The 24,047-nt window shown below is 40.1% G+C and overlaps 1 protein-coding gene across 1 annotated transcript in view; it reads left to right on the forward strand.

Moving 5' to 3' along the window:
• Positions 1–24,047, forward strand: part of PREP (prolyl endopeptidase) — a 168,364-nt gene that overhangs the window by 77,712 nt on the left and 66,605 nt on the right. Inside the window, exon 8 of the mRNA XM_034765960.1 lies at positions 19,838–20,029. Within this exon, the coding sequence (XP_034621851.1) occupies positions 19,838–20,029 (192 nt within the window). The remainder of the gene's footprint in view (positions 1–19,837; positions 20,030–24,047) is intronic.

A 24,047-nucleotide genomic window follows, 5' to 3' on the forward strand; every position in this document is an offset into this window, starting at 1 on the left:
GAGTCCTGTGGCACCTTATAGATTAACAGACATATTGGAGCATAAGCTTTTGTGGGTGAATACCCACTTCGTCGGATGTATTCACCCACGAAAGCTCATGCTCCAATACGTCTGTTAGTCTATAAGGTGCCACAGGACTCTTTGCTGCTTTTACTTTTTTAATGTAAAGCAATAAATATTCTGTATCTATTTATTAGAATGAGGTAAAGTACTAGCTCAACTATTCCCTTTGTGTGACTGTATTTTTAATTTATGGGAAGTTGCCTAAAACATAGGATAGTGCTTATTTAAAATATGTACTATGAATTGGAAAAAAAAATCTATTCCTGTGTTCCCACTTTCTGAAAGTTCTGTGTTAACCAGAAAGTCAAAAAATCTCTACGTTCCTCAGAATCTGAATAAAGCAAATACAGCTTCTGGTTATTATTTAGCTTCCATTTTCAGGACAAAGTATAGCAGCACCTCCCACTCCCCAAATCCCAGCCTGGGAAAGCAGGGGAAAAGGCAGGAATGAAAAATGAAGTCACTTTTTTCTGTGGGGGGAATATAGACCATTTCTGAACTCTGCCTGACAACTCAAAAGGTTGTGAATTGAGGGATGAGTCAACTACTCTGGCAAGTATCACACAGCACCGTATAGCCCATAGCAAGATTACAGGAGTCCAGAGGGATGTTTCTCACCCCTTAGCAGATAAGATGAACATGGAATTTACTTTATTTTACTTACTACATATTTTTTTATCTCATACAAAATATGTACCTTCCTCTTCTAAGTTAGTTTCATAAACCTTTCTCTGTTTTGAAAAGATGAAAACAGTAATTACAGTAAAAGAATGAGCTGTTTTAATCTAAAAACAAAGATGTAAAACTTTTTTTTTTTTTTTGCTTCCTTAGATCAGGAGGAGAAGGTGCCTAGCACAAATGGGCCTTGATCCTTAATTGGGCTCGTAGGGCACCCAATCTAGGCTCCTGGCTCTTCACCCATGTCTCTCTCTTTCTCTTGAACAGGGTTTTTCCAGGCTGCACAATTCCCTGCCTACACTGATATCCCCAGTAAGCCAGGCTTGCCTAAGCAGGTCAGTGTCTGTGCTTTGCTTTCTCTTTGAAGATTATGAACAGCCGTAATTGCCAGTAGTTATGTTACCACACAGCCCTTTATAAGCAAGCACATTCATTTTAAGGTGAAAGCGATACAAAGAGAATATATTAAGAACAATAAAAGAACCTACATGTATGCTAATGAGCTTACCAGAGATCACACCCTAACTCCAACAAGGCTTATGGTGGGAGTCAGTCCTCCTAACCCCACAGACGAGTTTTTTTTTATGGTCTCTAGTTCATAGCAGCCTTAGCTCATAACTGGCCCCCAAGTGACTAGTTTAGTTTTTCCTTTACAGTAACTCCTCACTTAAAGTCATCTCGGTTAATGTTGTTTTGTTGTTACGTTGCTGATCAATTAGAGAACATGCTCATTTAAAGTTGTGCAGTGCTCCCTTTATAATGTTGTTTGGCAACCGCCTGCTTTGTCTACTGCTTGCAGAAAGAGCAGCCCGTGAGAGCTAGCTGGTGGGGGCTTGGAACCAGCGTGGACCGGCAGCCCCCGCATCAGCTCCCCGCTCCCCTAGGTTCCTTGTGTGGCAGCCACCCAGCAGGCTATCAATTGCCAGACAGTTCAGCTGTCCCTCCCTCCACTGCCATGTGCTGCTCCTGCCCTCTGCCTTCGAGCTGCACCCGGGAACCTCCTGCTTGCTGTGCAAGGGGAGGGGGAAGAGGGGTGCTAATGTCAGGGTGTCCCCCTGCTTCTTTACCCCATCTCCACGGGGGGAACGGACACAACAGGGCTCAGGTCGGAGAGAGCTTGCTGGTAGCGGCTGCTGTCTTAACTTGCTGATCTACTTAAAAAGGCAGTGTACTTAGAGTGGGGTCAGCGTACTTAAAGGGGCAATGCGCATTTCTCACTCTCACACACACACACAGAGTGTGTCTCTTTGTCTCTGCCATGCTCTCTCACCTCCCTCCATTCCTGCTGCCTTGTATAGTGTGAGGCTACATTAACAACAATGTGTTAACCCTTAAGGGCCCAGACGAGTGCTAGTTCATCATTTAGTAGTAAGGCATTCCCTGGGAAATATTCCACTCTCTGACTTCACCACCTCAACCAAGCTTCACAATCATCATTGCTGTATACAGTATTAAATTGTTTATTTGTTTAAAACGTATACTGTGTATATTTGTGTGTGTATGTATGTGTATATATATATATATAGATATATAGATATATAGATCTATATAGAGAGAGAGACAGAATGAATCTTTTGTCTGGCGAAAAAAATTTCCCTGGAACCTAACCCGCCCTATTTACATTAATTCTTATGGGGAAATTGGATTCGCTTAGCATTGTTTCACTTAAAGTAGCATTTTTCAAGTACATAACTACAACGTTAAGCGAGGAGTTACTGTATACAGCTTAGGCCTACGAACTTGAGGCTGCAGCAACAGGTATTGAGAAGACAATGGTCCCCTCCTCAGGGTGTAACTTGAAAAGGCTGTGGTTTTGCATAAATCGAAGTGGCGGAATTTGCTTTCAGATTCCCCAGGCAAACCACTTGACCCTGTTTGTCCCAAAAGTCCATGCTCATCTGGCACGTTGTTCTTTATAGTCCTTTGAAGTTCCCCACATGCAATCCCAGCCCATAATAATTTATAAACCAATACAGTGAACACCAAAGATACTTAAACTTATTTCAATAAGGTCTCCCAAGGATATTGCAGGAAATTACCATATCTGTTACAGGTAGCATGACTGATTTATAGAAATGAATTGTTCCTCCTGGAAACTACTGCATTTGGGAGTCTATTTTACAACACTTACTCATCCATGTAGATCTGTTGAAGCTGATACAAGATTAAGCCCTATGTTTTGACTCTCCTAATGGTATAGATCTTGAGGCTTCATATTCATGCCATTTCTACAGATGGAGAAATAACACTGGATTAAACGCACCACCACACAACTAAATACTGTCAATGTGCAGAGTACTGTACAAGATACAAATATAAAGACTTGCCCCAGAGATCTTACAGTCTAAAAGTCCTCTCCATAAGCGTTGTCCTGTCGCTGTTTGCTAGCCCTAAATGGTTTCTAAATATGTTAACACAGACCTTTCTTTACCTGTTGGTGGTCATGTTTTCTAAAATATGTTGACACTCTTTTTAAGCCTGTAGGGATATTGTGTGCTGTAAAGCTCACCACAAATCATGTTAGTTTTCAGATTATTGAGCAAGAAATTTCTCTTGTAGCTTACATGTCTTACAGAAAACCAAACAAATTGAAATTCTGGTAAACTGCTCTCAATCCCTCATTAGGGTTGAGGTTTATCAGAGTGTTTACATTTCAGTGAGCGAATGCTCCAATGAAGGGGTGTGCTCAGTCCCTCTGCCTGTTTCTCTCACAACATTTTATTATGATTATTTAGTTATTTACAGTGGGGTAGCTCTCAACAGTTTGCTAGGCAAACACATAAGACAGCATTGGTCACAAAGATCTTACCTTCTGAAAGATAAGTGATAGACAGATGGTGGAGAAAGGGGATAAAGCAGAGTAATGTATTGGTTAACACGCACATTGGAACTACCAGTGTATATGTCTGCAATAAACAAAATGACCTCCAGCTGCCCTCCTACTCAACTATTATTAACTAGCTAACCTTTTTGTAGGCTTCACGAAAGAAATAGGTCTATATTATTACATGAGCTGTCACTTACACTACTGTGCCATTGTTAAGTTGATGGGGAAATCTTTTGTTAATTTTTTTAATTTATAATTTATCTTGTGTGTGAAATATGCTGATTGACAGCAATGGCAAATGAAATTTTCTCTCCATGACCAGATTGCCGTAGCATAGGCCCTAGCAGTATGTGTTTCTCCAAGTAATGTCTCTGGTCTAACTGCATGGACTGTCTCTAGTGATTAGATTCCATGCCCATTCAATCACTGGTCTTTCTGCTGAGACTGGTAGCCCCAATGTGACGGTTGACTGAAATATCAGTCTCTCTCTTAACAAGTGTTACTTTGCAAATAATGGGAATAATAATTTATTAGAAGTTGTAGACTAGACAAGATTTCTCCTCTGTTTTTATTCTCTTCATTTTTATAGTATTTTAATATCTTAATTTTTGGTGAGCCACTTTTGGGCTGCAGGAGATATTGACATGCTCTACTCAACTGAATCAAAGTCTAAAAATATAGCTGTTAAATCAGATATGCTGGGTTTACATCTGGAAAACATCTTCTGGAACACACATCAGCTCTGCTCTACATTAGACACTAGAGACCTAGACATAACGTAATAGAAGCATCTGAGCAATTTTTCTGATTTAGCTTTTACAGAAGTTAATATCTGTTGTTTAAACTGTGTTCTGTCTGTTATTTGCCATTTCATAATTGCATGAGTAATCTTTACTCACCACATTTCATGTACACTGTGCTTAGTATGAGTTGTGGAATTCTGTTACATGCACTTTCTGTAAATTTTAAGTGAAGAGATAAGGGTGTCATTAAAGACTAGGCAAGCATGACATTTTATTAGTTCTGCTGTAGAGAAGGCAGCTGTGTCTTGCACATTCATTGATTCTTGATGTGTAAGTGTCTGTGGATTAGTTGAAGTTAACTCATCCTATGTCTGGTAAAAAATGAATTTAACTCTGAAAAGGAAGGCACATATGATTATATGTTACTATCTAGTAGAGTATGCTCTAGTTTAACTCATAAAGCATATGCTGGTTATTTAAAATGTCTCCAGAAGACTTAAGATCAGAAGCATTTCTCTCGTTTCTAGAACACTAATTTTAAGATAGCATGACAGCCTGACATCCTCAGAATGTTTGAGTATTAACTGAAGAAAATTCATAACTTTTTGTCAGTACCTGGAAAGCTAAATTAATTTGCAGCATGACATTTTGTAATAGCCGTTGTCGGTTTGTCTTCCCCGCAATCATAATCTACGTGACACAACATTTCCAGTTTTGGGCTACTGGAAAACTGAAGGGAGCATCTGTTCAACTTTCCAGGTTAGTTAAAATGCCTTTCACGCTCAGTTTTTGTAACCTTCACACTGTGCACAATATTTGTTTTATTTCTTGCATGTTGTGTATGGATAATAGTTTTAACAGGGCAATCGTGAACTTCTTGATAAAAACCAGAGTAGGGCAGTGACAGGATGTGTAAACCCCACATGGATGAAGAAGGGGCTCAGGAGTCTGTTTGCTAAGGTAGCCCTGCCCCTCTGTTCCTGCCAGTCATGTGTGGTACGGAGGAGGACTTTAAAAGGAGGAAGCTGCAATCAGCAAAGGGGAAGCCTTGAGAAGGGAGCAGCTTCTGAAGCAGCAGAAGGAATCCCCCACCTCGGAGAGAGAGAGACCCCCAGCTCTGCAAGGAGTCCAGCGAGGCAGGGATAGACTGATTTGGCTAGGTGGCTGGAAGGACTCCAGTAAAGCTGCTACACAGACACTCCTGAAGAAAGGTGGTGCCATTAACCTTTTCTCTTTTTGTTGACCCCAGGAAGGGCTTGGTCTCTGAGTTTTGAACAAAAGCTTTTTCCCACCCATAAACAAAGTCAGAAGGCCCACAAGGGTGGGGCCCACTGCAAGAACTAGGTGGCTGGGGCCTGAAGTGGGCTGACTCTGTAGTGGTAACTGGACATGGCAAGGGAACCCAAACCCCGCTAGAGAGGTGCCTCAGAGAGACTCTCTTTTACAAGTCTCTTTAAAATAGGGACACTACTTAAAATTGAAAACATTTTTATATAGTGAAAAGGAAAAGAGATGTCTTTTGTAATGTGAACTTTGATTTAGTGTGAAATGTCAAAGGTAGTAAGATTTGTAGGTTGTCTTCACCACCACTCCAACCCAGTTTTTCTACCTTATACTGTGTGTAAACTGATCTCTTAATTTTGCTAATTGATATCTTATGGTTAAAATGAAAACCTACTGGGCACAAACATATATGGTCTTTTATAAAGAATTTGTCTCACGGAGAAGCCTACCCATAACCCACCAGTTCTGGGAGTGTGCTGGGATTCCTACTAGGAAGCTGTCCTTGGACTCAGCTTACAGGCTTCACCTTGCCTACTTTACTCAATGGCAATATGAATTTCATTAAATTGAAGCTATGCTGCTTCTTCTACCCTCAGTCATGGCCGTTCAATAAAACAAGGATCTTCCTCTATGGACTACAGAGCTTCCTGAGTGAGTCTTGGGAGTAACGACTATTTTTCATTTCCCCAGCCCACGGCCTGCCATGCAAAGCAAGGAGTCTCACTTGCACACATCTCCATAGCCTGTTTTGGGGGCTTCTGCCCTTGTGTTGCCTCCTCTGTTGCTTATTGTTCTCAGAAGGGACGAGGGGAATAAAAATGTGAAAATTCTTGACCATTTCACACCTAGGGTTTACCAATCATAGATTCATAGATTCTAGGACTGGAAGGGACCTCGAGTCCCGCATGGCAGGACCAAATACTGTCTAGACCATCCCTGATAGACATTTATCTAACCTACTCTTAAATATCTCCAGAGATGGAGATTCCACAACCTCCCTAGGCAATTTATTCCAGTGTTTAACCACCCTGACAGTTAGGAACTTTTTCCTAATGTCCAACCTAGACCTCCCTTGCTGCAGTTTAAACCCATTGCTTCTGGTTCTATCCTTAGAGGCTAAGGTGAACAAGTTTTCTCCCTCCTCCTTATGACACCCTTTTAAATACCTGAAAACTGCTATCATGTCCCCTCTCAGTCTTCTCTTTTCCAAACCAAACAAACCCAATTCTTTCAGCCTTCCTTCATAGGTCATGTTCTCAAGACCTTTAATCATTCTTGTTGCTCTTCTCTGGACCCTCTCCAATTTCTCCACATCTTTCTTGAAATGCGGTGCCCAGAACTGGACACAATACTCCAGCTGAGGCCTAACCAGAGCAGAGTAAAGAGCGGAAGAATGACTTCTCGTGTCTTGCTCACAACACACCTGTTAATACATCCCAGAATCATGTTTGCTTTTTTTGCAACAGCATCACACTGTTGACTCATATTTAGCTTGTGGTCCACTATAACCCCTAGATCCCTTTCTGCTGTACTCCTTCCTAGACAGTCTCTTCCCATTCTGTATGTGTGAAACTGATTTTTTTCTTCCTAAGTGGAGCACTTTGCATTTGTCTTTGTTAAACTTCATCCTGTTTACCTCAGACCATTTCTCCAATTTGTCCAGATCATTTTGAATTATGACCCTGTCCTCCAAAGCAGTTGCAATCCCTCCCAGTTTGGTATCATCCGCAAACTTAATAAGCATACTTTCTATGCCAATATCTAAGTCGTTGATGAAGATATTGAACAGAGCCGGTCCCAAAACAGACCCCTGCGGAACCCCACTCGTTATGCCTTTCCAGCAGGATTGGGAACCATTAATAACAACTCTGAGTACGGTTATCCAGCCAGTTATGCACCCACCTTATAGTAGCCCCATCTAAATTGTAGTTGCCTAGTTTATCGATAAGAATATCATGCGAGACCGTATCAAATGCCTTACTAAAGTCTAGGTATACCACATCCACAGCTTCACCCTTATCCACAAGCTCGTTATCCTATCAAAGAAAGCTATCGGATTGGTCTGACATGATTTGTTCTTCACAAATCCATGCTGGCTGTTCCCTATCACCTTACCACCTTCCAAGTGTTTGCAGATGATTTCCTTAATTACTTGCTCCATTATCTTCCCTGGCACAGAAGTTAAACTAACTGGTCTGTAGTTTCCTGGGTTGTTTTTATTTCCCTTTTTATAGATGGGCACTATATTTGCCCTTTTCCAGTCTTCTGGAATCTCTCCCGTCTCCCATGATTTTTCCAAAGATAATAGCTAGAGGCTCAGATACCTCCTCTATTAACTCCTTGAGTATTCTAGGATGCATTTCATCAGGCCCTGGTGACTTGCAGGCATCTAACTTTTCTAAGTGATTTTTAACTTTGTTCTTTTTTTATTTTATCTGCTAAACCTACCCCCTTCCCATTAGCATTCACTGTTAGGCATTCCTTCAGACTTCTCGGTGAAGACCTAAACAAAGAAGTCATTAAGCATATCTGCCATTTCCAAGTTTCCTGTTACTGTTTCTCCCTCTTCACTAAGCAGTGGGCCTACCCTGTCTTTGGTCTTCCTCTTGCTTCTAATGTATTGATAAAAAGTCTTCTTGTTTCCCTTTATTCCTGTAGCTAGTTTGCGCTCATTTTGTGCCTTTGCCTTTCTAATCTTACCCCTGCATTCCTGTGTTGTTTGCCTATATTCATCCTTTGTAATCTGTCCTAGTTTCCATTTTTTATATGACTCCTTTTTATTTTTTAGATCATGCAAGATTTCGTGGTTAAGCCAAGGTGGTCTTTTGCCACATTTTCTATCTTTCCTAACCAGCGGAATAGCTTGCTTTTTGGGCCCTTAATAGTGTCCCTTTAAAAAACTGCCAACTCCCCTCAGTCTTGATTCCCATGGGACCTTACCTATCAGCTCTCTGAGCTTACCAAAATCTGCCTTCCTGAAATCCATTTTCTCTATTTTGCTGTTCTCCCTTCTACCCTTCCTTAGAATTGCAAACTCTATGATTTCATGATCACTTTCACCCAAGCTGCCTTCTACTTTCAAATTCTCAACGAGTTCCTCCCTATTTGTTAAAATCAAGTCTAGAACAGCTTTCCCCCTAGTAGCTTTTTCAACCTTCTGAAATAAAAAGTTGTCTGCAATGCAGTCCAAGAATTTGTTGGATAGTCTGTGCCGCGCTGTGTTATTTTCCCAACATATATCCGGATAGTTGAAGTCCCCCATCACCACCAAATCTTGGGCTTTGGATGATTTTGTTAGTTGCTTAAAAAAAGCCTCATCCACCTCTTCCACCTGGTTAGGTGGCCTGTAGTAGACTCCTAGAATGACATCTCCCTTGTTTTTTACCCCTTTTAGCCTAACCCAGAGACTCTCAACACTGCCATCTCCTATGTCCATCTCTACCTCAGTCCAAGGGTGTACATTTTTAATATATAAGGCAACACCTCCTCCCTTTTTCCCCTGTCTATCCTTCCTGAGCAAGCTGTACCCATCCACACCAACATTCCAATCATGTGTATTATCCCACCAAGTTTCAGTGATGCCAACAATGTCATAGTTGTATTTATTTATTAGCACTTCCAGTTCTTCCTGCTTATTCCCCATACTTCTCGCATTTGTATATAGGCATCTAAGATACTGGTTTGATCTTTCCTCCCAGTTTTGTCCTGACCCTCCTTTCTCTCTGCCAATATATGTCATGAAATTGACTAATCTTGTTAATTTCACTTTTCTGCTTTTTAGGAAATCTAAACAGTTGAGGCACTGGAGCTGTGTGTTGACTCAGAAAGATAGTACTGGGGGTTAATATTTGGAAGGTTTTCTTCACAAGCATAACAGCTATATGTTTTTAAAATAAAAGTGTAAATTTTGCAGAAATTGAAGACTTAATGGCTGTAACTTGAAAAAGTTTCCTAGTGCACTGGCCATTAGCAAGTAGATTTCTAAAGCTCTGGTTTTAAACAAACGTGTGTGTGCTTATTGTGGGATTTATTTATTTATTTATTTATTTTTGTGGTGGCTATTTTGTCAAGCTTATTCTGACAGCACTCTGGAGTCTGCTTATATGTTGAACCAGCAGAAGAAGAAAACATATCCCATTAATCATTTTCCTTTGGCTGTTGTCCTGTGCAAACCAGGAAGCATGTCTGATGGTTATCAGAATAAGCTGGACACACAATAGTCATGCACTTATGCATTAGCAAACCTTCCTGGTACTCCTTCCTGTATCCTGTGGTGTTTTTCTTAGCATGCCTGTTCATGTTTCCATGTCTGGTAGTAATTTTGTTTTGTCCTTTCACTAGAAATGAGATTGTTCCATTTTATTAAGTTGTCAGTGCTGATTGTTCTTTTGAACATGTATTCATGTTTTAATGCTTTTTGTTGCATAAAGAGAGAGAAATCGAGGCTCTTGAAACAGCATGTTGCTTCCAAAGAAAAATCAACATTGGGTAAAAGGAGCCGGAGAAGGGCCTGCACCCTTGAGCCTCTCCCCATGCCCCAGCCCAGAACACTCTCCTGCATCTCAAACCTCTCAATCCCAGCCCAGAGCACCCTCCTGCACTCCAAACCCCTCGTCTCCAGCCCCGCCCCAGAGCCCTCACCCCCAACCAGAGCCCTCACCCCCTCCCACACCACAACCCCAATTTTGTGAGCATTCATGGCCCGCCATACAATTTCTATTCCCGATGTGGCCCCAAGAAGTTTGCCCAACTCTGATCTAGGAACACAAATCAAGGATCAGGGTCTCATTGTGCTAGTCACTGTACAGTCAAGTTACAAAAGAGGCAGTCCCTGACTCAAGGAATTCACAATCTACCTTCAAAAGAAGGATTCTACAGGTGGATGAAACTGTAAGGGTGGGTTGGAAGCAGGAGGTAAAAATAAAATAAAAGCTTAGTAGAAAAGCTGACGTAGCTACTTGCCTAACCAATGCCAGATGGATGTAGTAAAGACCAAAAGGTAGATTTAAGGAGTGATTTTAAGAGTGGCAGCTTTATGAATTTTTGAGGGGCATGCTTGGGGGATAATTCGGAGGTGCTTGGGAAAGAAGCAGACAAGCAGGCTGGCATCATTGATCGAGCAAAGGTGAGATTTCACAGCATTATAAGCTGATAGATCTGAGTAAAGGTGTGCTGGTATCAGGAGGGAGAGGGGGTTAGATGTGCAGCATAAAAAATGCACAAATAGTACTAGATACAGTAACTTCACAGGGATGAATCAGAAGAGGGAACGTAGGCTAAAAAATAATCAAAACATTCAAAATGAAAATGAGGTACATAATAGCAGAGAGATGAGAGGTACAAAATCACTAGATATCATTAAGAAAGTGAGACATGGGGGTGAAAAGAAAAATAATTTAAATAGAGAAAAGGTGAATGATTTTTTTTCACTTTATTATTTCAAGGTAAATCTTTCAGTAATAAATATTAAAACAAGGTCAATCTATCTTAGTTTTGTAACAAGCAGCAAAAAGAAATTTGAACCTTAAGAAATATGGAAAGACATTTAATAAAAAAAAAAAAAGAAAAGAAAGAAAGAAAATCCAAAGTTCACCAACCCTGGAGTTTGATTTAGCAATATGAAGTAAAAGATTTAAATCTGAAGAAATTTTTCACTGCTTGATTTATGCGATTTCCAAAGAGATTGAGTATTTATACTTTATAATCTAAGTATAAACTTTAGTCTAGTAGCAAGACTAAATAGCTCCTTGTCAGTATCAAATTGTTCAGATGCATCCGAATAAGTGGTTTTTTACCTACAAAAACTTATGCCCAAATAAATCTGTTAGTCTTTAAGGTGCCACTGGACTCCTCTTTGTTTTTGTAGAGATATGGTTGATTTGGGCTGCTAGTGGGAAAAGTAAACAATATGTTCACATTAATCTTCTTGTTACTAAGATCTTTGCACCCCAAGAAAAAGCACATTGGACTTGAGATAGACAGAGCATATCCTAGGAAAACTGCTCTAGGGTGAAAGGGTATTTTAGTAAAGTTTTTTGTAACAAGAGCTCTGAGAGAGGCCAGAGTGAGGGGTTTAGTACCTGTAAGGACAGCCACGTAATGCACTTTTCTGATGTTGGAGTAGGGAAACCCCATAGAAGAATACAGTTATTCTGAAGAATCCGAAAGAAAAAAGCACGATGGCACTATCTGACTAAACTGAGTGCACTATCCAAAGGAAAATCAGGATTCCTTAACACACTGCAAGAGGCAGTGGAAGCCAATTTTCTTGCATATCCGGAACAGCATGAGATACAATCTGTTCTATGATAGGATGAGAGGGAGAAAAAGGATACAGATGATAAAAGTCCAACAGGAACTGTGAGCAGATTATTTGCTAGGGAAAAGCAGTAACAATTGCTGCTGATGGGATTAGTCTAAAGACGGGAACAAGAGAAAATTTGAATGGTAGAGAAATGAAATCACATTGGTGAATTCTAGATAAAATCTCATGATACAATTGCATTTATTTTTTTATAATGGAAGGCTTTGTGTATCCTATGCTTCAGGTTTTAGAGGGAATGAAAGAGATTGTCAGGTGTGGCTAGCCAGCTAAATCTAATCTTCAGTATGCAATGTTATAGCCCTCAGGATATTAGAGAGACAAGATGGGTGAGGCAATATCTTTTGTTGGGCAAACTTCTGTTGGTGAGAGAGACAAGCTCTTCTTCAGGTCTGGGAAACTTGCTCAGGGCAAGTCTACACTACAAAATTAAGTCGACTTAAGTTACGTCAATGTACAGCCACCACAGTAATTAAATCAGATTTCCACATCTGCACTAGCTCCTTTTGTTGGCAGTGCGCATCCGCACCATGAGTGCTTTCACCGATTTAACTGTCATGGGGGGACACTGACAGCATCCCGGGGCAGTGGGGCTCTGGCTGTCCCTCCGTGGAGGGTTGTTAGGTTTGCCAATTTTAGTTGGATGTATTCCTGGGGGTTTCATCACATGACATAATCTTTAATTAAAGATTATTTTTTAATTCCTGGAGACTCCAGGACAGTTTTGGAGGGCTGACAATCCTAAGGTTATTAGTAGGTTATAGATTGTTGTAATAAATCATAAATCCAGTGTCTCTATTCGGTCCATGATTTTTAATGTCAGGCAAAGTTATGACACTAAAAATCATGGACTGATTAGAAAGACTGCATTCATGGCTTATTACAACAATCTATAACCCACTAACTACCTCCCTCCCCCGCTTCCTTCCCTCCCTGTCACTGGAGGGGTATTAACAGGCTACTTCACCTTGAATTTCCCTTGAAATATCTGTTAACTGCTTATGCTAAACAATTTGTTTCACGTTATATTTAGCTGTGACACTCTGAGGCCTGCTCTACATTGGAGATCAAACTTTTTCAGTCACGCCTCCCCCTCCCAATAATGGAATCTGTCCACACACCCCTCCATTACTGCACAGCAAAGACTTCCTCAGCAGCAGAGCTAGGGCTGAAGGCAGAGCTGGGGGTGGAACCAGGGATGGGGAGGAGCTGGGCTGGAGGCAGAGCAGGGGGCGGAGTGGACCTGTGGCTGGGGTCGGAGCTGGCCTGGGGCTGGAAGGAGAGGGAGGGCGGAGCTTGGCCTGGAGGCAGAGCAGGACTGGGGGATGAATGAAGTTGGAGGCGGAGCAATTTACGTCAACCTAACTCTGTAAGCATCTACACTACAATGTTGCTCCTGCCAATGTGAGTCACCCACTGCACTGATTTAATAACTCCACCTCCGCTCAGAGCCCTGTCACTCGGGCTGACAGCCCAGAGCCTCGCCACCCAGTGCTGAAGGCTGGGGCTCCAGGCTGTCAGCCACGGGCAGTGGGGCTCCGGACTGTCCGTTAAATCAGTGGTAGCACCCCACCGACAGAAGGAGCATAGCATGGCCATGAAAAATCAATTTTATTACTGCAATGGTTGTAGGTCAACATAAATTAAGTCAATTTAATTTTGTAGTGTAGACTTGCCCTGAGTAAGTTTCCTAGACCAGAAGAAGAGCTCTGTGTAAACTCAAAAGCTTGTCTCTTTCACCAACAAAAGTTGGTCCAATAAAAGATATTACCTCACCCACCTTGTCTCTCTAATCTTCAGTAATAGAGATTGGCATTCCAAGAACAAAAGAGTTTTCTCGTTTATATAAAATGTGTTAACTTTTAAACATAAGCACCATTTTAAGAAATATATTAAAGGTTATGTAGACCACTAATCTTAGTAAACTGAATCTTCGAAGAATGATGCAACTTTTAGAAAATGAAAATCTGGAGGCAAGAGGTGCCTAGATGTCAGAGATAATGAGTGGCACTTAAATAGGGAGGTGGAAAGACAGAAATTATGTGGGAACTAGTTAATTCTAAATTGTTTTCCTGTAATACAAAAATTTTTAATCTACTAACAAAATTCTAAATTATTTGGAGTGTAAATATTGCTTTCCTGCAAGACATACATGCAGAAGGAATATCTAAATCTCAGAGGATGGCTAGAAGTGGCTTACAAAGTTTAGTCTTTAAAAAACAAAGAAACAATAGGCGTTCATTGGTGTTGCACACTGAGGTATAAGCGGTGCAACCTAGTGGCTGGAACAGGAATCTTGCCTAGTAGTCTGAGAAGAATCAGAGAGCAGAACCAGAGGAAGGGTCAAGGAACAAGCCAATGGTTGGAGCCAGGAGTTCAGAGGAAGGTAGGGACTAGGGTTGGAGCAGGCATGGTTTGGAGCAAGGGCTGGTCCAGGAAGCATGTCTGGCACAGCTGTAAGCATGGAACACGGTGAACAGCCACTGTGCTGCAGTTGCTACAAGCCTAAAGTGATGATCTATTGGCCCTTCTGTCCACAGTCACTTAGTGAGGGTTTACTGGGCCCAGCTAGTTGCCAGGCAACCGAGATGAGTCAACTGAGTTCCTGACAATGGGTGGGGAAAGCAGTGAAATTCTTATATATATAATTAAAATGGGATTTTTGCTTCTGGAGGAACGGGGACTATAGATAAAGAAGGGAGGCATAATAGGTGAGGCCTATTACATGAACAGGAAGTAACTCTTATATGCCCCCAATGTACAAATAACTTGCATAAATGGATGAATTCCTCTTAATTGCTTGAGTACTGCAAGAAAGTATTACTTATGATTTGAAAGTAACACTTCAGTGTTTATATCCATAACTTCCAGTGCCTTTCACGAGGCTTAAACATCAAATTGGATTAAAGTCTGGGAATTGAAAAATGGAATAAAGTTTGGTACAGACTTAAGTTTCTAAATGTGATTCTTGAGTATAATTTGGCCTATTTTATGTACACAGAATTGTTTAGACATTAGTGAAACCACCCAATACTAGGTTTAGCTGTAGCCATCCAGCAAATGTTAATTCTGTCTTGCTGAGCCAGGCATTCTGGTTTACAGTCTGACTGTCCCCAGCACTCCAGATTTGTGGAGAAGCAATCATTCTTACACAAAAATATAAGTGGCAGCAATTGAAATGGAACATAACTTTGAGATTAAAATCTGTATCCTTACCAGTTAACACAGAGTGCTACAGTACATAAAAAGGTAATTGATATTTTTTACATTGTTCATAAAACTTGCTGTCCCTCTGATGTTGTAAAACTCCCATGGGAGCGTTAGCTGATCGATGCCTGTCTCTTCAACTTGCACACGTGAGAAGATACTTGCTACAAAATATATGATGTACTGACTTCTCACGAAGTGTGGAGTATAATGGGAATTGCTTCGAACCTCCTCAAACTGATGAATAGTGACTCGCTCCCAATGCATCATCTCTCCCCTAAGTGGATGACATTACTATGAGACAAGCAATGGTGAGGGTGGAGGGGGACCCTCTGTAGCCATTCTTGCCGTCATAATTGCATCTTGATCAAATCAGTTTTTCCACCTGTTTAATCCACAGGCCTGAACTTTCAGTGAGCCTTGGGTAGACACATGCCCTGCCCTGTTGTGGCTTGTTCAGAGTTCATAGCAGAACTAGGGCCTGAATTGGTACACTTCACAGATGTGATTTTTTTTTTTTCCTTTTAGGTTCAATACAAGAACAAAATTATTAAACTTTAAAATATTTCAGTCATATATGTTGTGGTTTTGTCCTTACCTTTTTTTATTGGTATGCTATTGATTTCCTGTTCTGTTGGGTTTATTGATGTTTCAATCAAATGAAGAAAATAATCTAACTGTAGTTCTTATCAGTAATGTAGTAATCTGAACATAGTAATAGTGTAGTTTTTCAATTCATACACTTATCTGTGCAGGCGTATATAGCTCTTCAGCATTATACCTTCCAATGCGAAGACTAGCAATGAGAAGGATTCAGTAAACTGTGTCAAGTGCTTTGCTTCTCCCTCACTGTTTGTCTCCAGTAGAATAATTCTCTCTAAATGCATGCTTGAGTGGCTTTTATATCTGAGCCCTCACTGGTCCCAACATAGGAGACCAAGAAAGATTGACTGGTGCATCAAAAATGCCAGTTTTCAATAGTTGTTTCTGAGACCGACTTTCTCAAAGGGATGCTATGTAAATGTGTAACTGCTTACTCCATCTCATCTACATTAATTTTTAAAATACCTTTTGACTGCATATAGTTATCCCTGTCCCCCTTCTCCCTTTGTACTTTGTCATCTTAGATTGCAAACTCTTTGGGGCAAGAATTGTTGTCTTGTATGGTTGGACAGTTTCTAACAGACACTATTGGATTATAAAAATAATAGTTTCTCCACTTCGTTCAAACTTGCATCTCAGTTTATTGATTTTTTTCAATGTCATTTTAATTTTTTATTCATTTTTGCATTATTTGACATTTTTAATAGCTGGTTTAAAAAAAACAAGTTTCCAGACGATTTGGTCAACCTCAATATCCTGCTTCTGACAGAGTTTCACATGAAACCAAGACCTTCACTGATGTACAAGTAGTCGTCATTGTCATCTGTAGGCATTGTGCCAGGAGCAAATCAAAAGATCCTGTACCCCATTAAGTCCATCAGCCACTCAAGATTCAAATTTGTATGTTTCCTGCTTTGCTTTATTTGTGATTTTTGTACTGCAATGACCTAAAATGCTTTATTATGGTGGGAAAAAATTATGTTGATGCTCACCCTCCCCTCCCCCCCAAAATGTACTGGTACATGGTAAAACCTCTTTGTTGTGAACTCTGATATAGTGCAGTGAAATTCTGCTCACAGGTCCTTATTCATAGGCTTAAGCACTTTGCTGGTGAATGAGAACTTAATGCAGTAAAATGTAGTGAAACGATTTTTGAGTTTTCATATTTAAATTGGAGTGAGGATGTTCAGTTAAGGAAGAAGCAGACTTCACTATGAAAGAGTTCCAAATTGCTGACTTGAAAAACTGTAGTATGTTCTGCCTGTCTTGTGCTACAAATTGCACAGTATTTCTGGTCTGCATGATCCTAAGAGATTTGATTCTGTGGAGAGAAAGAGGGACACATTTACAATAACCCTCCACTGGTAATTTCAATTCCCTCATTGGAAACAGTCACCCAGTCCAAAATGGTTATCAGAAAATACCATCTCTTTGCACAGCGTGGCTGATCCTTTTTATAGGGTTGTGTTATACTAATACTATAGCTTTGAAAAACATTTTAAAGACTGACAACTGCAGTTAAAAATAAAATGAAATACAATACAGAATAGGGAAAAATTAACCTCATGAATTTTGTCTCCGAAAGGATATTACAGAACAGAAGGGGGTTCAGAGAAGAGCAAGGAAAACGGCAGGGGGCATGAAAAAACGTTCATATGAAGAGATAGAAAAGACTGGGATTATTTATTTTAGAAAGGAAATTAATAAAGGGGAACGTGATAAAGTATATGAACTAATGAACGATCTAGAGAAGGTAGATCAGGTGCTCCTGTTGTCTGCATCTCATAACATACCGGTAAGAACAATGTGCCATTCAATAAAACTGAAATATGGAAAATTCAAAACTAGTAATAATTAGATTGTGGAACTTTGCTACAAGATGTAACTGAGGCCAAGATTTTAGCAAGATTGAAAGAGAAAATGGACATTTGTGTGGATAGCTAGAATAGAATTATTATTAACTATTATAACAAACATTTTGGAAGGGATATTAAACCTCAGGCGTCAAGCCTTAAAACAAGCCCCAACTATTATCATAAAGCTTTAATAAAACACAGATTATCCCATATCATCATACCTGCACCATCCTTTTATGCATCTGGGGTAAACTGTTGGCTCCATTGAAGTCAATGTCAAAACTCCAATTGATTTCATTGGAGACAGGATTTTTCCACATGGTGCTGGCCACTGTCAGAGACAGAATACCGAATTGGATAGAACGCAGGTCTGATCCAATATGCAATTCGCAAGCGGCCTTCATTTCACTCTAAATTATTTAATATAAGTTAAAAGTAAATGATTAAAAAAAAATTGTATTGCTGGGATGTAAATAGATTTAGTTGGTGCATAGATCACCTTTCATGTAAAGAGGAGGAAGGTTTCTCAAACCAGAATGGCAATTAAGAAAAGTTAGCTTTATTGTTGCATTAGAAGGCTCTGATAAACTAACTTGTTACATTAAATGCTGTTAAAGTGGCCTGAGCCACCCAATAGCTCTCTTAGTGTTTTGGCTTTTTTACTTGCAGCAATTAAAGCTCAATTATAATCTCTACTTTTCTTGCATTATTTCAGTTCATATTACTGAATGGGGGGTGATTTTAAAAATAAATTGATGTGATATTTTATGGAGCCGGTACATTGTATATCGGGGATCGGCAACTTTTGGCATGCGGCACGCCAGGGTAAGCTCCCTGGCGGGCCAGGCAGGTTTGTTTACCTGCCACGTCAGCAGGTTTGGCCCATCGTGGCTCCCACTGGCTGTGGTTCGTCGCTCCAGGCCAATGGGGGCTGTGGGCCAAGGGATGTGCTGGCCGTCACTTCCCGCCGCCCCCATTGGCCTGGAGCGGCGAACCGCGGCCAGTGGGAGCTGTGATCGGCCGAACCTGCGGATCCGGCAGGTAAACAAACCAGCCTGGCCCGCCAGGGTGCTTACCCTGGCAGGCCAAGTGCCAAAGGTTGCAAATCCCTGTTGTATATCAACTTAACCTAAACACATGGGTTATCTATTTTGCTTAACAAAGAAAAGGGTAGGTCTGCAAGTACCTACCTGCAGAACAAAATATTTAATAATGGGTTCTTCAGTCTAGCTGAGAAATTCTAACACAATCCAGTGTCTGGAAGTTGAGCTAGACAAATTCAGACTGGAAATAAGGTGTAAATTTTTAACTGAAAGTAATTAACCATTGGAACAGTTTGCTAAGGGCTGTGGTGGATTCTCCATCACTGACAATAGTAGGTCAATATTAAGGTTTTTTTCTAAAAGTTATACTCTAGAAATTATTTTGGGGAAGTTCTGTGGTCTGTGCAAATAGGAGGTCAGAGTACATGATCACAATGATCCCCTCAGGCCTTTAAAACTGTGACAGTCTCTGTCCTTGATGGCATAGAATCAAGCCTCAGTTCTTTTGGATGTTTTTGAATCCCCCAAGCAGGCAATTGGTGGTGATGTTCTTGTATCCTCTACTTTAATAAGGAACCTGATTTTCAGTATGGCAGATGCTGCATCTAAGAAGTTTAATTGATTGGTTAGGTTCTGGACGTAGCATAAGTATTGTATATCTGGTTTATTCTTGCCTTCTTTTCTTTCTAGAGTCCTATATACCTATATAAACATAGTAAAATGTAAGAGGAAAAGTATTGGAATTTGTCATACAGTCTGTTTCCCATCCTCAAATTTATTCAATTCTAAGGTTGTGATATAAAGTGACAAAATCAAGCCAATTCAGATTTAAAAGCAAACTGCCCTTATTTTACCCAATGAAGCATTTTCAAAAGTTCCTAGGAAAATCAAAGATTCATGCCACACAAACTTAAAAATTACTTTTTAATTAATATTGATGTCTGATCTTCCTTTGGGTAAGTACCAAATGCTGTAAAGTAACAATGTGTTGGAATTTCATTTCTGAATTGGTAAGATCGCTGCTGCTATTCATTAAGTATTCACCACAAGGCTTGTTTGCGATTATATGCAGGAATAACTAATACAGTCATTATTGCAGAAGGAGGAAGAAGCTACGGTGCAGTCAGAAGAACTTTATTGTAAAGTATTAAAATAAAATGTTTCTTGTTTAAAGAGTAAGGAATTAATATGAATGATTTGTTTGCTCTTAGGAATTCTTCAATGGGTGAAGCTGATAGACAACTTTGATGGCGAGTATGACTATGTCACCAATGAGGGAACGGTGTTCACTTTCAAGACAAACCGCCATGCTCCAAATTATCGATTAATCAATATTGACTTCAGTGATTCAGATGAATCCAAATGGAAAGTGCTTGTCCCTGAGCATGAGAGAGACGTTCTAGGTAAGAATATAAACCAAGTGAAAGATGTCCTGTTTTGTTTTTTTCCAAGTCAGTCTGCTAGTTTTTGAAAAAGGCTTGTCTTTTAGACCCCCTTTTTTTTCCTATTTACATTTGTAGGGATTCTTTTGAGTTGAAGGATTACTTTGGTTAAGGCACCAGACTGAGACTTGAGAGATGTAGGTTCAGTTCCTACATTTGTCGCAGACTTCCTGTGTGACCTTGCTCAAATTGCTTGTTTCTTTGTGCCTCACTTCACTATCTATAAAATGAAGCTAATTTTATCCCCATTTCATGGGGCTTTGTGGAGATTGATTTAACATTTGTCAGGCACTCAGATATGTTCATGGAGGTTAAGTCCATTAATGGCTATTAGCCAGGATGGGTAAGGAATGGTGTCCCTAGGCTCTGTTTGTCAGAGGGTGGTGATAGATGGCAGGGGAGAGATCACTTGATCATTACCTATTAGGTTCACTCCCTCTGGGGCACCTGGGATTGACCACTGGTGGTAGACCAGGTACTGGGCTAGATGGACCTTTGGTCTGACCCAGTACGGCCGTTCTTATGTTTCTTATGTTAACTGGGGCCCTGTAAGCAGACAAAAATAAGAGCTAGCTTAACAGTGGTATGGTACACTATAAGCCAGGGGATCAGACTTTGAGACACAGGTTTGATCTGTCGTTCTTGAGCTGACAGGAACTGGGAGTGCTGAAAGGCAAGATTTGATGGCATAAAAGAGGTGGGTAGAGTATTTGATATTTTGAATTTTGTTTTTTAAGGAAAAGTGAAAACAGGACCTTCTGATTTTGAATTAATTAAAATAAAGATGCAGTACAATAAATTCCAGAACTTTGCACTAACTCACTCATTTTGGGAAATTTTTAGTATTTATGTGTGTGAATTAATTGTAGATATTGTAGAAAAGCCTATCCTGATGCATCTTTACCCCAGTGTTTCAAAGTTTAATACATTTAGGTGCTCCATGCTCCTACAGTACATTGTGTAATTATACCTGACTTGCATAATAATGGCTGTTTGAAAACTACACATTTGTTTACCAGTTGTTGTTTTTTTTGTTCAAATCCCCTCACTGATTCTGTGGAAATTTTCCTATGCATAGCTTTTTACATTGGTGATGAAATAATAGAGTCCTGTATACTTACAAAGTGACTGCTGTATCCCAGCTAACACAGCCTCCGCTCTCTTCTCTTCCAAAACACTGTTAGATCACTTCTTCCATGACATCCAGAAGCTGTGAGTTCATGAGAATAATGTTTTAAGAACTCTATGGATGATTCCCTCCTTTGGATTTCCCAGTGTATCCAGCAGTCTCTGGGCCACATCCTCGCCATACCCTGGGTTCTATGTGCCACAAAAGGGCTGTAAAGCTGCTTTAAATTGGCAGCTGAGAAATCCCCCAGCATGAGGAATCCCTATCTGGCATAGAACCACCTTAGCCAGCTCTACACCACTGTTTCCTATCTCTATCCCTGGTACAGGGATTATTTGGGTGGGGGGGGGGAAATGGAGCATGACTGGACTATACTATTCCAAGTTATGCACAAAGTCAAAATGGGCCTTTGGCTGTCGCAAGGTTTTGGGGTTGCAAAGGTGGCAAGCACAGCTTGGTCATACTCAAATATTGAGCCCTCTAGGTCTCTATTTTAGATTGTAAGCTCTTTGATGCAGGGAGCTCCTTCATCTTTTACTTGTGTAGGGTGGAGTACGTTTTCAGTGCTATATGTATAATAAATAATAGTTAAAAGTGACAAATTATCTTCCATTCTGGTCATCTGTCAACTATTCATCAATCTCTGAAGCTGTATTTAAGTCATAGGTAACAGCAATGTAAAACATGGGTTTGAGTTAAATATATAGCTAAAAGTCTGACAGTGCCCAAATGCTATTGATCTTGGCACTAATACATTTTGTTACTACTTTTCGGGAATGAAAATCCTGTGCTCTACCTTGATGTTTAGTTTTAGCACATGAGGGGTTATTTCACAGCAGATTTCTGCTTCAGCTTTTCTATTCTATAAGCAAAGTCAAATTGAGTATGTATGTATATTCATATAATAATTTTTTTAATGCATCAAAAACATCTTTAAGGGATTATATTTGGCAACCTTGAGTATTCAAACGGAACTAGGACCTCATTTAGATAACCAAAGGTTCAGATAAATGAGAGTACTGAGGGCAGTGGCCATTAGAAACTAAAAAATTGCTCAAACACTTCAACCCAAACATCAGTGGACATATCCGACCTGCAGTGAACTGAAAGTTTCGGGTGACTGTGGTCTGGATAATCAAAATTTCACTATACATACATACATGCAGAGCAGCAATACACAATAATATACAATGTCCAGAGCGGAGTACCGGTAAACATTTTCAATCCCCCTGGAATTTTTCTAGCATGTTGGGAGTATAAGAGGCTCCAAGAAATACTCTGAGAATTTAAGCCCTGCATGTACTCTATATTTAGCTCTATAGAGATAGCTATGTAAAATAATTGTTACAGTGGGTGAGTGGCTTCATTAGATAATGGGGATTAAATATATATTAAAGCAAACACTAAAATGAAATAATCTAAAACAGTTTGGTAAAATATGATGGCACCTGTAAATTAAAGGGCTGCATTCCTCCGTGCCAAAGGAACCATGAGTGCTTGTAACAATCTTGAGACATAGCTCTGAATAAAAGAAAATAACACTAGATTGCAGCGATTAAACCAGAATCCTTCATTCCTAAAGAGCAAGCTATTGTAGTGAAGAAAGACCAGCCTGCCATTATATCATATTGCTTTAATCCTTCCAAGATTTGGTTTGGAAAGACACAATTATAGCAGACGGCACTTAATAATTTATTGCCATGAAAGCCTTAGAGTCAAGTGAATTTGATTTTATTTGTTACAAAGATGACACGGTAATAGAACGCCTCCTACAAAAGCTATGACTATAAGAATTCAAAGGTTAAATGAGTATTTGCTGCTTAGAGAGACAAGACAAGGTGGGCCAACTTCTGTTGGTGAGAGAAATGAGCTTTTGAGCCACACAGAGCTCTTCTTCCGGTCTGGGAAAGGTACTCCCAGTGCCACAGCAAATGGTTTAGCATAAGTAGTTAGCACATATTGTAAGGGACCATTCAAGGTAAGGTGGCCTGTTAACACCTCTGCAGCCATAGAACATAAAGAGGGGTTTAGTGGGTTACAGATTGTTGTAATAAGCCATAAATCCAGTGTCTCTGTTCAATCTGATTTTTAGTGTCTAGAAGAGTAATGAATTTAAGTTTCCAGGCTTGTCTTTTGAGAGTGTTGTGCAGGTTTTCTTTGAGGATGAGGGTTGATCGGTCAGATGTAGTGTGACTGCTTAGTGAAAAGTAATAGGTGATTTGTCTTTTTTTCATTTTCCTGCGTTAGTTCATTCAAGAGCCTAGGCATTGCCTAGATTCACCCACATCGTTGTTATCGGGGCATTTAGTGCACTGGATGAGGTACACCACATGTTGTGGTAGGCAGGTGTAGGATCCATGGAGCTTGAAAGGTGTGTTGGCGGGGGGGGGGAGAGTTGATCATTGTAGCAGTGGAGATATGTGGTTTTGCATGTGTTGTTCTGTCAGGGTGCCACTTTGAGTTGGTTTGTCCAGACTCCTGGTTTGTGGGGAGCTTGCTTCTGATAATGAGCTTTCAGAGGTTGTGGGGGGTCTGCTTGTCCAATTGGTTGTATATAATAGTGATTATGTACCCAGATATAATTAACAGTATTGGAAATCACAAACATTTTAGCAACTATTACTCAAAGTCACAAATGTTTTTCTTGCTTAGAATGGAATATGGAAATCTGCAACTCAAAATTCTGCTACATTTCCATGATCTACTTGTTAGCCATATCGTCTCCTTTTCTGGATATGAACATAGTCTGAATTTCATAAAACAACCACCACATTATAATGGAAGTAGATTTTGTGAGTCAGGATTAATAAATATGAAACTCTGCCAGTGTTCTCGAGTGGCAAAAAATTT

The sequence above is a fragment of the Trachemys scripta genome, chromosome 3 (genome assembly GCF_013100865.1).
Source record: "Trachemys scripta elegans isolate TJP31775 chromosome 3, CAS_Tse_1.0, whole genome shotgun sequence".
NCBI lineage: Eukaryota > Metazoa > Chordata > Testudines > Emydidae > Trachemys > Trachemys scripta.